The 15,720-nt window shown below is 42.1% G+C and overlaps 1 protein-coding gene across 1 annotated transcript; it reads left to right on the top strand.

Annotated features, from left to right (window-relative positions):
- Positions 1-1,483: 1,483 nt before the first annotated feature.
- On the top strand, positions 1,484-15,716 carry LOC117425228 (C-type lectin domain family 4 member E-like; the record flags this gene model as incomplete). The annotated part of the gene is made up of 7 exons (XM_059021582.1): positions 1,484-1,593; positions 4,065-4,184; positions 4,604-4,687; positions 7,689-7,772; positions 8,309-8,454; positions 8,694-8,839; positions 15,599-15,716. Coding segments are annotated over exons 1-7 (789 nt in total), but the record flags the coding sequence as incomplete, so codon positions are not given.
- Positions 15,717-15,720: the final 4 nt, after the last annotated feature.

Genomic DNA, 15,720 nt, shown 5'->3' with positions numbered 1-15,720 from the left:
TGAGGTTTCGGAGTGAATAAGTGATGCGCTTTCAAGTTTGACTGGCCCATAGGCCTGCTGCTCGCCTCTGCAGCAGCCAGTGTTTCAGAAATAGCAGAGCGATCAGGAGCTCAGCGCAGCAGCAATTCTGACAGTACTGAAGCAGTTTAGTTTTTTAAACGTTGTAGGGCATACTTAGGGATAAACAATCACACATTAATCAAAGCGATATACATTGAATCTATACATTCTAATACTTAAGTAATAAACAGGTTTCAGTTTCAGGTTTCAGTTAGATATGCATTACAGATTTTGTTATGGCTCATTTTATTACACCAAGTAAAAAAAGTAACAATTGTGCTACTATGTCTTTGTACCAGCCAAATAAATATTAGTAGAAATATAGCATTTATAGTGGAGCACTTATTAAGAGACCATTTTTTTTTTTTTTTTACTTTAAAATAAGCATTTAATGATCACATTTTGATAAGTTGTAAACTAAATATTACTCTTTTAAAATCAGTCCTATGCATTTTACTGCAGTACAGTGCACTGGGGCAGCTGGTCAGTGGGTGCCTCCCTCTTTTGACAGGTGGTTTACAGTGAGAAGTGTTGTTTTAGAGGCACTTAATGTAAAACCAATCAGAGATTTGCTATTTTAACCAAAAAATGCAGCACATGCACATTTGTTTAGTTGAATTGTGATGTTATTTTAATATAATAATTTTAATAATTTTTAACCATTAAAACTCAAAGTTAACCCAGCGTGCACAGTTAATCCAAGATGCACTTCCAGTTCAATAATAAGCTGATTTTTGCGCATTAAAAGGTTTTTTTTTTATTGGTGTAAAAAAACAACTATTTTTTAAGTTTTCGTTTCACATCTTTAAGTTTGGCTAAAACTGATGAATACAATCTTGTTACACACACCTCCCTATACATTGTTTTATGTAATTGCGGACCCTCACAAATTGTAGCATGGAGACCAATAACAAGCACAACATGCTTATTCAAACAGTTTGAACTAGCCCCTATTTATATTAGCATCACATTTGATTATTTGGTGTCACCAGTTGCTAGGTTAATGCCCTGGCTCCACACACAATAAAGCTGATCTCACCCCATAACCACATACAAAAGCAACGTATGTATACATTGGTCTCAGAAATAAGAGGAAGGAACTCTTGAGCTATACTTTAACTTTTTCCTGCAAATGTCAGCAAATATCAAATGTCTGCTTGTTCCATCTCCCTGAGAGTAGGTGAACAGTCATACTATATTAACCCAGCATTGTCCTGTTACAATACCTTTAAACCCCTATCTGAGTCCTCTGTAGCTGACTCCTCATACAGCACTATATCTATAGAGATGGACAGCATTTACACTGTGTTGCAGAGTGAAGTGTGAATCCCCACTTCCTCTAGCCCCTGCCCAGCCCTGCAGAGTCTGCACTGTTAATATAGGAGTGAGAACTTCCTCTTTAGTTCAGATGTGTATCTGGCTCTTCTCAGACAGCACTTGCTATGGAGATGGGCAGCTATGAATCAGATCAGGTTTATGAAAACGTGGACATCAAGCAGCCGCCAAGCAGGAGAGCAGGAGCGCAACATGGGGGTAAGTCTAAAGACACACAAACACCAATCTTAAACTTTCTCTTGTCTTCTTTTTTACCATATGTATTACATTATATATTAAACAGAGCTTTGAAAAATCCTCATTTGCTAATAAACCAGCTGTAAAGCAGAAGGAAAGGGTTTAATGAACTACAAACTTGATTCATTTATTCAAAAAGAGTCCTTAACGTTTTGTAAAAAGGGCGGCGGGCCGACGGCAGCAGATTGACAAGAACATTAAATGTCTTATACTAAAAATAAACAGATAGACAGATCTAGATCAGTATGTAGGAAATATTAGTATGTTGATTTAGTTACTACTGGAGCACTCTGCAGTTCTGCAAGGGTTAAATTTGACAAAAAAAAAAAAAACTCAGTTCCTGTAAAAGTTAAAACCGAACACATTAGTAATGCTTCTGCCTCAGAATAAATGTTCCCTCTCTGATGTTATAGAAATGGTCACTGCAGCCACTGAGAAGGAGGAAGTGTGATGTCAAGATCAGTAAATGAAACTTGCAGCCCCTCTTCATTGTCTATACTGGGCACTGCTGCCATGTTCAAACCCACATCACAGCCTTGTATCAAACACAGAGCTGTTTTATGAGATGCTGCAGTGTAGAACTGGAAATTGGAAACCCCTACGCTGTGTACTGTACCGTATATACACTATAAAGTGAATCCGCTCTATTCAGGCCAGGGACATTGTCGATACATTTGTAAAAGCATTAAAAAAAATATTTTCTCTGTAGGTTATAATATAAAATATTATAAATTGTATTTTCTTCATATATGCACAGTGTTGAATCCAAGTTCACAGTGGGATTGGTAGTTCACAGCATGTTGCTCTTATTGGAAGTACTATAACAATGGCTCATTAGGATTGCAATATTATCACTCCCCCCCCTCCCCATGTCTTGTGTTGAAGATGTTTTGGGTCTTTGCTTGTATTTTACACTTCAGTTTTCAGAGGTGACAGATTTCACAGCTAAACTTCGCAGTGTACTGTATTTAGCAGCGTTCAGCTCCACCCACCCCAAGTGTGTAAACACATTTCCTGCAGCCCCCTAAGCCTGCACTGTGTGGCAGAGACGATAGAAGATGTCTGATAGAGTAGAAAATGTGTAGTCCACGAGGGAGCTGCAGGACTACATTTCCCAGAAGGCCACAGGGTTACCAGAGGGGAGCCACCTGGCTCCTTTCTAATGTGAAGCACCTGATGAAGCCCGGATAAAGGCAAGGGAACCTGCAGCCAGGCTGTCAGAGAAAAAGCCAGCTGCAGAAGAGACCTGTGTGGTCGAGGAGAGCACTGTGTGAGCCTGTGTGTTTTGGGATGGTAAGCAGCTTAGCCGTCCAAGCGTAGTTAGACCAAAGAAAGGTTTAGGCAGCGCTCCAAAGTGGAGTTGGGGTTTTGTTTGTTTATTTGTTTTTGTGTTTAATAAAAGTGCTTAACTTTCAGTTCCGTGTCTGGGTCGGTTACACTTAATGGGCGCAAACAAAACATTGGCCAAAGGCCGAGTTACAACTGTTAATACAAGAGTCAGGGCTGCTCTGTAGAACGAAGTCAGTTCTGTCTCTTCTCAGCACTAGCTCTGGAGATGAACTACTATGCATCAGATTATATCTATGCAAACACAGACAGCAAGCAGCCCCAATGCATAAGACCAGGAGAGCAACAGTGGAGTAAAAAGCATCTTCAGCAGTCTGTGCCACAGGACAGCTGACAAACCAGCCAGCTCCAGCACTGTTCAGGATACCTAGGGGTTCTGATATAGATTGGTATTTACATGTAGTAAAACGTGTATTATACAAACTATTTGGGACTAGTTTGTATAATCAAATTATAACTGTGAAATTGTTTAGATGACTTTCCCAATCAAGAAGCCTCCTACAGCTCCTCCTTTGTTTGCAGTAATACAGTAATGTGCTGGGCTGTAAATACCAGAGATTGAGGGCTGAATAGCTCATCTTCAACAGGGTACCAGGGTTACATTTCGAATAAAGAAATGGTTTCATCACATATACTTCATATCAATACACCAATTATAAATGTGAACAGCTGTACTTGTTACAAACAAGGGTTATTATTTCCATCCCTGAATAGTTGCATGTTCACACTGTTTCTAAAGCACAGGCATTGGAAATGTTTTTTAACATTTTTCAAAGGAGCGCTAACCCGATCTTCTTTGAAATGCACTTATAAATTGCAAATAGAATTCGTAGATAAACTGCTGAATCCTTGTACCTGTGCTGTAGGTCACATGGTCTGACTACAGCTCACAACAGGAAGTAATCAGGTACCAGGAAGCAGCAGCAGCTTTTAATCTGTTGAGCAGAAATATCTACATATTCCAAACTCAGGTGTTATAATAAAATTAAGGGGCAGAGATAATGTCTCTGTCTGGAGCTAATAAGAGGTAAGAACATTGAATTTTAAAACCTTGGTTAACACTCCTTTATTTCTCTTCTTTTCAGAATCGGCAACACCTGTGGATTCTTCTGATAGACCAGCAGCTTCCTGTGGATGGGCTGTGTGGCTTCTTATAGCTCTGAGCTGCCTGCTGCTGGCAGCCATTATAGCCCTGGGGGTGCTCTGTGAGTACACCGAACCTTTAAATGACTGTACTTAGAAATGGAGAAATTCCAAACAATCCTTTCATACCTTCAGAAACACTCAGTCATAGATTTTAAGGTATAACTTGACACCCGTGGTTGAACTTGACCTGGACAATAAGCGAGTTATGTGCACCGAGTGTGAAGCCAGTATCTCAAAGCGTCAGGTCTTTCAGAAACCCTTTGAAATAGTTTCTACGATACTAGGAACAGCAAGGATGGCAAGTGCAACAACTTGAATTACTTTTAACATGAAAATAGTCACAAGATCGGGTTGAAGTTGAAACTGTATTATATCTACTCATAACATCAGTGATTATGGATCTGTGTCAAAGTAAGCTTGTGTATAGAGACAGTAAGGTTTGTGTGCAGCTGTTTGACAAAAGCACTCTCCATTGCAGTTTATAACCTGCAGGCTAAGAACCTCGAACTTCAATCCCAGTATTCAGAACTGGATAGGAACTACACGGACATCTCTGCCACAGGTGAGTGCTGTTTCAGATTCTATTCAATCACATACAGTCCATGTCACAGGTGAGTGCTGTTTCAGATTCTATTCAATCACATACAGTCCATGTCACAGGTGAGAGCTGTTTCAGATTCTATTCAATCACATACAGTCCATGTCACAGGTGAGAGCTGTTTCAGATTCTATTCAATCACATACAGTCCATGTCACAGGTGAGTGCTGTTTCAGATTCTATTCAATCACATACAGTCCATGTCACAGGTGAGTGCTGTTTCAGATTCTATTCAATCACATACAGTCCATGTCACAGGTGAGTGCTGTTTCAGATTCTATTCAATCACATACAGTCCATGTCACAGGAGAGTGCTGTTTCAGATTCTATTCAATCACGTACCTTATCGTTTCTTTTTTCATTGATAGATCTTAAGTCATTTATTACGTCAACATGCTTTGTTCAGAGCTGTAGGATTACAGAGCATTAGACATAAATAAAGTTGTTTATATTATTGAGATATTCCAACAATAATCAGGGTGGTTCAATTTTCTTTCTAAAATCTATCACAAACATGCAAAGGATTTGAGTTTTAGTACATGTATGCTACTACATATATGCTACTATATGTTTCTGCAAATGTCATGACAAAGTGTATTACAGAATTGTTTTAATGAAACTATTTTACATTGGGTAAGGATTCACAGACACACTGTACCTGCACCACTGTGTTTATTTATCAATTGCCTATATCCTGCTGTACAGTTAATGTGTTCATGTGAACAAGCAATGAAATAAAGACTTGACCAGACAAGTGTAGCCTGTGTCATTAGCGCTGACAGCCATATGCACATTATGCACTGTGCGTACCTTTGATTTTCAAAATGTCATCTTCATAACTGTGGACTCGCATGTATCTTGTGCGATCAGTTGAAGCGAAACAGACATTTTAAGCTTATAGGATTGTACTCTTTATTGTGTGGTAGTAATGAGCAAATGGAAGCAGATACGTTTGGCTGAAGCTTCAAAAAGAGCAAAAATCTCTCTTCTGATGATCCAGAATGTCAAAGGGAACAAATCAGTAAAAGCACCAAACCGTCTGTTTCTGGCAAATACGCTGGTGTCATTGAATGTTAGTACAGTACTACTGCATGATCTGAATTCTGCTGCTCTTCCAGGATCGAGCACGGGAAGTGCACATTTACAGATTCATTTGTATTTTAATTTTATCAGTGTCTTATAATAAAATAAATAATACATTTTCCTAATCATTAACACATCATTGCCAAGTTGTGTTATTAGCCGTTTACAGCCCTATAAATTATATAAGAACTCCCTTAGTTTACAGTCTTCTTATGTACCGCTGTAAGATTATAAGGTTTGTTATGTACAGGTCGTGTGGGAATCTTAACTGACTTCACCACAGCATACAAACTGGCAGTTTAATGAAAATGACGACCAGAATTTGAAATGTTACTGATGAAAACAGACACGTTCATTGAAAATCAGAGTAAAATGATTAGAAATGGAACCAGCATGAAAGATTTTTGAGCTAGTTTTTCCCCTAGTTTAAGTCTTTATTTCAAATAGGTTTATTTGTAGCTTTTATTGTTGTTGTGGACTACCATATTCCTTCGAATGTAAGATGCAGCCCAAATTTACCACCTTCAATTTGAGGAAAAAATAAAACATCAAATAAATATGCATTTAAAAAGACACAACCTCAATTACACGTTATATTATAGAAAACTGACACGAAACAGTGTTGTTGTAGATTAACCACAGAGCTTGTATATTGTGCTGCATACTATAATACAATACACTCGCGCTACTGCCACCTGTCTCCCAACAAACACAGCAACGGGAAAACCTGCTGTGACAGAGCCGCTAGGACCCAGGCCATACAGACAAGGCTCATTTGCATGAGCGGCGGAACGGTGCATGCTGGGGGCACTGTTGTGATAGTTTGGCACCGCTCTGCTGAACCGGGACACTTTATTTTATGTACAGTTGTTTTAATGCCTGTTTTTGACTTGCCCTGTCATCCTGTACCTGTCCCGTGTGTCTGCAGTGGCAGTGGAGTGTGTGACCCCCTGTCCTTGTGTTCCACTGTGTGTGTTTCTGTTTTTTTTTTTTGTTTTTTTTTTTTTGGTCCTTTTAAGGATTGTTTGGAATTGCCCTTAAAGAGATTTTAAATTGAGATCTGTTTCCTGTCTCTTCACTTTGAACCATGCTGAACAAGAATGCTACAATACTTAAGATGGCGTCTCTGTCGTACACATACCACCACTCGCTTTTATGGCATCACAAATCCTGGCAGCAGCAAGCATGACACTCCACGGCATCTGGCAACATGCAACACAGCAAACACAACAGCATTAAACTGTGCTATTGCTTGGCATGTCAAAAAATACAGGGGTCTGATCAGCATTTCCGATCTGTCCAAGCTGGTACTGTTTGTTAGAAATGCTGCAATTGTAAATGTTTCTCTTGGAATTCCTCAGGAAGCTTGGTTTGTTTTTTCTCAGCAGTGTGTATTTGGAAAGATGTCTTTGTTGTCTTTTCTCGGCAGTCAGCAACGTTGCTGTTTGTGTACTCGGGATTTTAATACACGCATCACTATATTGTACTCAAATTCAAGACGCAGGCTATTTTTGAGAAGCAAAAAATGGTTAAAAAAGGGCTTCTTAAATTCAATTAGTTCTGTCACAGCGCAATGTTTACTCAGAAAGGGAAACAGTGATACAATTTGATTGCAGTTTTCTGATGTCACAGTGTAGGTCCTGTGAAATGCAATGCTCCGATTGGCTGAAACACTTTTAGCATGGTGATACAGAGTCGTATTGGCATGAGAAGGATGTTGGTGTGGTTTACTTGTGCGTACCATGTGAAAGATGTCTGGGGGTGCTCTTGGCCTGTGTCATATCTACAGTATTCACCAGTGACTATTGATCTGTGTCACAGTAAGACTAGTAAGCCTAGGGTTTGTGTGAAGCTGTTTGACAAAAGCTCTCTCCTTTTGCAGTCTCTGACTTCCAAACCAAGAACCTTGAACTCCAATCCCGATATTCAGAACTGGAAAGGAACTACACAGACATCTCTGCCAGAGGTGAGTGCTGTTTCAGATTCTATTCAAATCACTTACCTGTATTGTTACAGATTTCTGGAGGGATACGTTTCAGAAACAAATACCAAACCCTTACTAATGATCATATCACAAAACTCTGTAATACTTGACTGTGCTCAAGCAGCCCTCTGAACAATCCCCTTCAGATGAGGCCCTGTCACCTGCATGACACAAAGGAATCAGGAATTGCAATTAAAACCCTTAAGATAGACAAAATCGTTAATGAACGAGAAAGAGACACTTCCTTTAAAAAACAAAGCCCTGCAGAGTGGGGCAGCAGTGACAGTGGGAACAGTGAGATTTTCAGTTTGTTTGTTATATTGACAGTATGTTTCATAAATAATAACACATAGCTTGTATTGTCTATTATTGAGCTGGTTAAAGAGAGCTGGGGTTTTTGAATGATCTATGATGTCATCCAGTACCCCTCGCTATCTTTTACATTGTGCCTTTCTTCACATCTACAGCTCTTTCTGTTTAACAGATCAGCACTGCTTCTGTCTCTTGTTCTGCCTCAGTTTGTGAAGCCTGTCCACAGAACTGGGAGCTGTTCAATGGCAAGTGTTACTACTTCTCCACTGATAGAATGAACTGGCACTCCAGCCGTGATAAATGCACATCACTGGGGGGGCACCTGGTGATTATAGAGAGCGATGGAGAGCAGGTACGACTATCTTCTTTACAATGTTAGATTTTCAATACACATTTCTGTTGCTCACTTCACTGCTAGCTAACACTGGAAATGAAGTAGGATGTATGATAACAATGTGCAGAATAGTTATTTCTCCCTGAAGCAAACATTGTTAATATATAACTGAGCTTTCACTTTCAAACACTTGCCACTAGATGACAGACCACCGGCACAGACACAGCTCAACTGATAGAGGTTTGTTTTCTGTTCAGAGATTCCTATCTGGGAAAGTCACACATGAGGCTAAAACAAGCAACGAAGAAGAGCAATCCTACTGGATCGGCCTGACTGACGCTGTTACTGAAGGAACCTGGCTCTGGGTGGACGGCACTCCTCTCATTGGCAATGTCAAAGCAAAGTAAGAGCTTCAACCTCATTCTGAAATCACCGCTGAGGATTAATAGGATAAACCGTGTTCTAAAGCAGTGGTTCCCAAACTTTTTTATTTGCACCCTGTCACAAAGACGGCCGGAGTGGGTGGTGTCAGACCAGAGCCAGGAAATAAATAAACAGAGACTTGGGGTTTTGGTGAGGCTGAGCGCGTGATCGCGCTCAGCATTTAATAATTAACAGACAGAACAGAAAATAAAAGGTTTTAAACACAAAAACACGGGACACGGCACTCGAGCCAAAACAAAAAGACAAACAAAACGTGCTACACTTAACAAACGGTGCACGGAGAGACAAACAAACACGGTGAGTACAAACACTTCTAGATTATTATTTTACTTTACGTTCTCCTTCTCTCTCACCCGTTCTCCACTCTCGAACACCCAACCCTGACTGAAAGAAATGTGCGTCTATATATACTATTGTGCTGGGATTCAATTACTAATTAATTATTTACTTGAATCCCAGCACGTGAATTAATTCTGTGCAGTGGCGACGCATAGGGGGGGCACGCCTGGTCACGTGCCCCCCCAGATTTCTGCCAGGCAGTGGCTTAGCCACTGTGTTAGGATCGTTCACACTGAAACATGTGTAAGAAATTGCAATATTGTTATATTTTTCGCTTCCCATTATAGCGGGGCGGACGTGGCATGGGCGGCGCTGATTTTTCTTTTCGCTCACGGAAAGAACTTTTTATTTACCGCGTTGCTATCAACCAATGAGAATACATAAGCAAGCTGTACTTGCTCAACCCCAAACACAGATGCATGAAACATATAGGCTATGATTACTGTATATGCTATGTAGCCTAGCTACTACACACATAGATGTGGTAGAGGACATCTACTATGTAATGAGTAACCTATGTATTTACATAGAATGCACTCGCCTCATGACATATCTTACTGCCAGCTGACCTCTCCAGCAGCCAGCCTACTAATAAGATTATCATTTTTCACGGATTGTGCAGCCAGCTTCATCAAGGGACGGTAACCAAGTCTTAGAGATGGAGTGGTAAATGTACAACCTGTTATTAATTGAATAGCTAAATAAATAAATCAGAATGAAAACAGTTCTGGACGCTGCTGAGAGAAAACCGGCAAAAATGTTTCAATTCCTGAGTTCGGTTACCTACTTGTTTTCATTCTGATTATTTGTCTAGGCTACAGCGTGTCCGTCAGCTCAACTAGCGAATGTCAGTGCAGTGTGATACCAAAAAAAATGAGTGGTTGGATTTGCTGTCAATCAACCCAAGTTTTTTGTTGGATCAGCTGTTTGTACATTTTTTTTGTTTTTAAAGGCGCTGTAGTTATACAATGTAGTTAATGCAACTGTGTGCACAAGTCCCTCCTCCCCCGAACCTCCAGAAGATTAGGTACCATCGGCAGTCCTGCGTCAGTCAAAGAGTAATTACATTAGTCAGGATTTGTGAAATTAAATAAAATGGTTTGCTTTGCTCTGAACACCAAATGTGAAATGAACAACCATAAGTACGAATGAAATTATATATAGTTATTTATTATCATAATGTGAAATTGAAATCTGATGCGCATGTTAAAAGTTCAAGTCCTTTGCTTCGTATTTCCTTTTTTGTTTTTAAACGGAAGTGTTCTGAACTGAATCTCTCTTTTTAACTATTTTGCACAACAGTGTATTTGATTATTGGATCTTCTGTTAAAAAAAATGTTCTTTATTTTTCGAAAATAAAACGTCAATGCACTAATAAGAAATCAGGTTGCCAATTTCACCACTGTGACTATTCACCTTAAAAAAGTTACCATTGCCACCCTCTCCCGAAAAAAAAATCTGTTGCCAGTGTTTATTATTTAAAAATGCGCAGTTTATTTCAAACTTTCAAAACATAATAACATAACAAAGAGTGTCTAAGACCCTTCACCGTTATATTTGTTCTCGTGTGAGACTTTCACTTTTTCAGTCAGCGAAAATATGTGCGGAGTGAATTTGAGCCCTGTTAAAATGGCAAAAAGACAGCTACGTTTGGAGTTTTTCTACAACAAAAAAGCTAAACCTCCAACGCCAGAGACAGAAACCGAACCTGACTCTTCTGTAGTTCAGAATGTTACGAACAGCACAAGAGTGTGACGATACTTCCATTTCAAACGCTCAGGTTAGTGAAGGTGCAGCTGTCTGTCGATAAGAGACTATTGCCTGTAAAGTGTTGTTTGCAGCTCTCTTGATTGTGACAATCTGGTGTAGAACTGTTTGTGATGAAATATCTGGTAATGTTAGAAAGCTAGCTTAATGTTTACATAAAAATGGTTAAAATCGGGCATCGGGTTTGAGCACTTTTTTTTTTTTTGGGGGGGGGGGGGGGGCTGTGCCCCACCAGTTTTTCAAGCCATGAGTCGCCAATGATTCTGTGCAACCCCGTGCTCACATATTACATTTAACCAGCACGTGAAGTGATTTGTGCTCTCCTCGTGCCTAAATACAAATCTACACTTTTTAAATACACGCGAAACACAGACCCGTTTATATCCCGTTTATATACAACACATAAATGCACACAGGGACGGGGCACATTGCCACATATACCCCCCCCTTGTGCGCAGCACACATGGCCTCAACGGCCACCTCCCCCCTTAAAAATCCAGCAGTCCAGGCCAAAGTCTCGGGCTGGGAAGGGAGGCTTCCAGGGGCCCATGGCTGGCAATGCTGTCAGCACCCCTGCCGGTAGTGGCACGGCTGACAGCCTGCTGGTCCATGCTTGCAGCGAACTTGCTGCGGGGGATGCTGGTCTCCTGACCTCACCCCCTTCCTTCGTAGCCGGTAGCTCCCCTTGGTGGGGCTCCGACCACAGTACTGCCGGCAGCGAAGAAGCTGCAGTGGGAGCAGGTCTCCGGACCTCCCCCACGATCTCCGGCAGCGAAACTGCTGCTGGGGTTGGTGGTCTCCAGACCTCCTCCCCCTTCTTCGTGGCCGACAGCTCCCCTTTCTGGGGCTCCGGCCACCGTACTCCCCGTGGTGGAGGTACGGGAAGCAGAGACAGCTCCTGCTGTTCTGCTTCTGGCAGTGGCGGAGGCAGAGGCAGCTCCTGCTGCTCTGCTCCTGCCGGTGGTGGAGGCAGAGGCAGCTCCTGCTCCTCTGCTCCTGGCAGTGGCGGAGGCAGAGGCAGCTCCTGCTGCTCTGCTCCTGCCGGTGAAGATGGTGGAGGCAGAGGCAGCTCCTGCTGCTCTGCTCCTGGCGGTGGTGGAGGCAGAAGCAGCTCCTGCTCCTCTGCTCCTAGTGGAGGAAGCGGTGGAGGTGGTGGAGGCAGAGGCAGCTCCTGCTGCTCCGCTCCTGCCGGTGTAGGTGGGAGCAGCGTGTAGTCTCCTGCCGATGGAGGTGGGAGCAGCGTGTAGTCTCCCCCTTTTCCAGGGGACTTGTGCTGCTCTGCCTCCCTTGCAGGGAACTGGTGCGGCTCCGCCTTTGACGGGGAAACCAGCAGGCATTCTCCCTCTGCTGGTGGAGGTGGAACCAGCAGTCCTAGGGCTGTGAACGCACCGACTTCCCTCTCTTCGGGCTGTGGACGCACCGACTCCTCCCTTTTGGGCTGTGGACGCACCGACTCCTCCCTTTTGGGCTGTGGACGCACCGACTCCTCCCTCTTGGGCTGTGGACGCACCGACTCCCCCCTCTTGGGCTGTGGACGCTCGGGCTCCCCCCACTTAGGCGTAGGATGTTCGGGCTCCTCCCACTCAGGCGTAGGACGTTCGGGCTCCTCCCACTCAGGCGTTGGACGTTCGGGCTCCTCCCGCTCAGGCGTTGGACGTTCGGGCTCCTCCCGCTCGGGCGTAGGACGCTCGGGCTCCTCCCGCTCGGGCTGTGGACGCTCAGGCTCCTCCCGCTCGGGCTATGGATGCTCAGGCTCCTCCCGCTCGGGCTGTGGACGCTCAGGCTCCTCCCGCTCGGGCTGTGGACGCTCAGGCTCCTCCCGCTCGGGCTGTGGACGCAAAACCAGCAGGCATTCTTCCTCTGCTGGTGGAGACGGGGACAGCAGGCATTCTTCCTCTGCTGGTGGACCTGCTACCTGGGCTGCTGTTCCACTTATAATTGCCTCCAGGTAGCTGAGGACCAACCCCACACCTTCCTCCCAGGTGCTTACGGTCTGTACCCTTGCATAAGCCTCCCATCGCTCTCTGTCCATCAAGCACAGGAACCGGATGGCTACTGGTATAGACTGGGCCTCCAGCCCAGCATTTTCCAGGATCCAGTTCCGCACTTTGATGGCGTCTTCTGCCATTGCCCCCTTTTTTTTTTTTTTTTTTTTCCCAAAAGAGCGGTTCCTGCTCTGGCCTGAGTCCTGGAGGCGCTGTAGATCCCACGCAGGACACCACGTGTCACAAAGACGGCCGGAGTGGGTGGTGTCAGACCAGAGCCAGGAAATAAATAAACAGAGACTTGGGGTTTTGGTGAGGCTGAGCGCGTGATCGCGCTCAGCATTTAATAATTAACAGACAGAACAGAAAATAAAAGGTTTTAAACACAAAAACACGGGACACGGCACTCGAGCCAAAACAAAAAGACAAACAAAACGTACTACACTTAACAAACGGTGCACGGAGAGACAAACAAACACGGTGAGTACAAACACTTCTAGATTATTATTTTACTTTACGTTCTCCTTCTCTCTCTCACCCGTTCTCCACTCTCGAACACCCAACCCTGACTGAAAGAAATGTGCGTCTATATATACTATTGTGCTGGGATTCAATTACTAATTAATTATTCACTTGAATCCCAGCACGTGAATTAATTCTGTGCAACCCCGTGCTCACATATTACATTTAACCAGCACGTGAAGTGATTTGTGCTCTCCTCGTGCCTAAATACAAATCTACACTTTTTAAATACACGCGAAACACAGACCCGTTTATATCCCGTGTACCAATCTATACACCAACATTAACACACGCAACATACAACACATAAATGCACACAGGGACGGGGCACATTGCCACACACCCATATGATTTTTTTAAATCTTGGCGGACCACACAATAAACAGTATAGCTGACTGAAAAATAAGCACATAAAAACAACCAACAAACTATAATACTAAGAATAACCGTAGACTTCGCTGTATTTGTTTCAATGCGACGGGAGGGCCTGTTTCTGTGAGCAAAGTTATTTTAAAGTTTTAAGAATCGTTCTAGTTTACTTTTCATAACATGAATTTAACGAGAGGGAAAAAAACATTGTTTTATTTTTAAATTGCTAATTACAGCAGATTTGTGTGAATTAATAATCTACACCCATGAGGTACCAGCACAGTTGGAGCTCCGAATCTCCAGCTATAATCTTTATTTATAAAAAGAACGTTTGGATGCTGCACGCTGATTGGCTGTTGAGGATTTTTTGTTTACCGTACAGTTATACTGTACAATACACGGCGAACATATTTTTGCCAAAGCACAGTTAAATTAATAAATTATCAACACACAGCATATTAAACTCGCAATAAATATACATATTGTTGTGAGAGGTCTTTTTAAAGTTTTTTTTTAAAAAGAGTGTCATTCCTTTCGTCATGTTTGATCTTTTCGAAGGCTTGACAGTGGACAAGTGGCTAGAATTGTAAGAAAAAATACAAAGCAAGGAGACAAAGATTTAACAAGGCAACAACTTAATGAAATCGAAGAAAGCAAATGCTTGGGTGGCTGGTGTTTTTATTGATTTGAAGAAACATAAAGAAATGGTAAATTGACTTAAAAACTCTCTGCATTGGTTGCCGCTTAAGAGCAGGATTGATTTTAAAATGTTACTGCTAACTTATAAGGCTCTAAATGGTTTGGCCCCAGATTACATTTCTGAATTGTTAACGAGGTACCTTCCCACTAGTAACCTTCGAATCGGGGCCTGTCAAGGATTCCGGAGGCTAAGCTTCGTTGTGTGGGCGACGGGGCTTTTAGCTGTTATGCGTCTAGGCTTTGGAATAAACTTCCGCAGGTGATCAAGGACGCTAATACTGTTTATGCTTTTAAAACACAACTAAAAATGCATTTTTATGTACAGGCATTTCGTCATGGCTAGGCTTCACTGAGCAATGTTTTATTTTATAATACGTTTTATTTTTAACAGTATGCTGTGCATTTGTTGTTTGTACTTGGTTTTGTTGTTTTTAGTGTTATTGTTCTAAACTATACAGTGCTTTGAGATGCTTGCATTTAGGCGCTATACAAAATAATTATTATTATTCTATTATATTAACACAGTGTGCTTCCTTTAATACAACAAACTGCCCTCCTTAGTGTCCCCTAACATGAGAGCGCTAAGATGTACCATAGCACGTGTAATACAGCACAGTGAAAGCATGGTAAAGCATAGGTAGGCATTGTAAAGACCACAGAGGTTTGGTAAAGCATATTAAAAATCATGGCAAGCTTTGGTAAAGTATAGTTAATGCACAGCATAACCATGGGAAAACTGCAAAATGACAGTGCAGGTTTACTGTGGGGAACTTTTAAAAAGCAAACAGCATTGATTAAGTGCTGCAGTGAAACTGGGTCCTATTCACAAAGCTCTAAGCTTTTTGATTCAGTTGTATTTTTATATTTGTTTAAGAAACTAGTAACAGTCTAGGGCTGTATCTTTAATGTCAAATATATATAAAAAAAATAAAAAAAAAACACTTTCACTAAGTGCTGATTAAGTGTTGCAGTGAAACAGTGAGCATGTCCAGTTTAGTGCTGTGATACTGACTGGCATTGCTCCTCATCTCTTTCAGATTCTGGGCCACAAGGACAAATGATAAAGGTAAAGAGCCTGATGACTATAATGGAGAGGACTGGTACGGTGAAGACTGTGCACAACTACACCCAAAGAGGAATTCCAAAGAGACCTGGTTTG

The sequence above is a fragment of the Acipenser ruthenus genome, unplaced genomic scaffold (assembly GCF_902713425.1).
Source record: "Acipenser ruthenus unplaced genomic scaffold, fAciRut3.2 maternal haplotype, whole genome shotgun sequence".
NCBI classification, from domain to species: domain Eukaryota; kingdom Metazoa; phylum Chordata; class Actinopteri; order Acipenseriformes; family Acipenseridae; genus Acipenser; species Acipenser ruthenus.
This window is presented reverse-complemented; position numbering and strand designations above follow the sequence as displayed.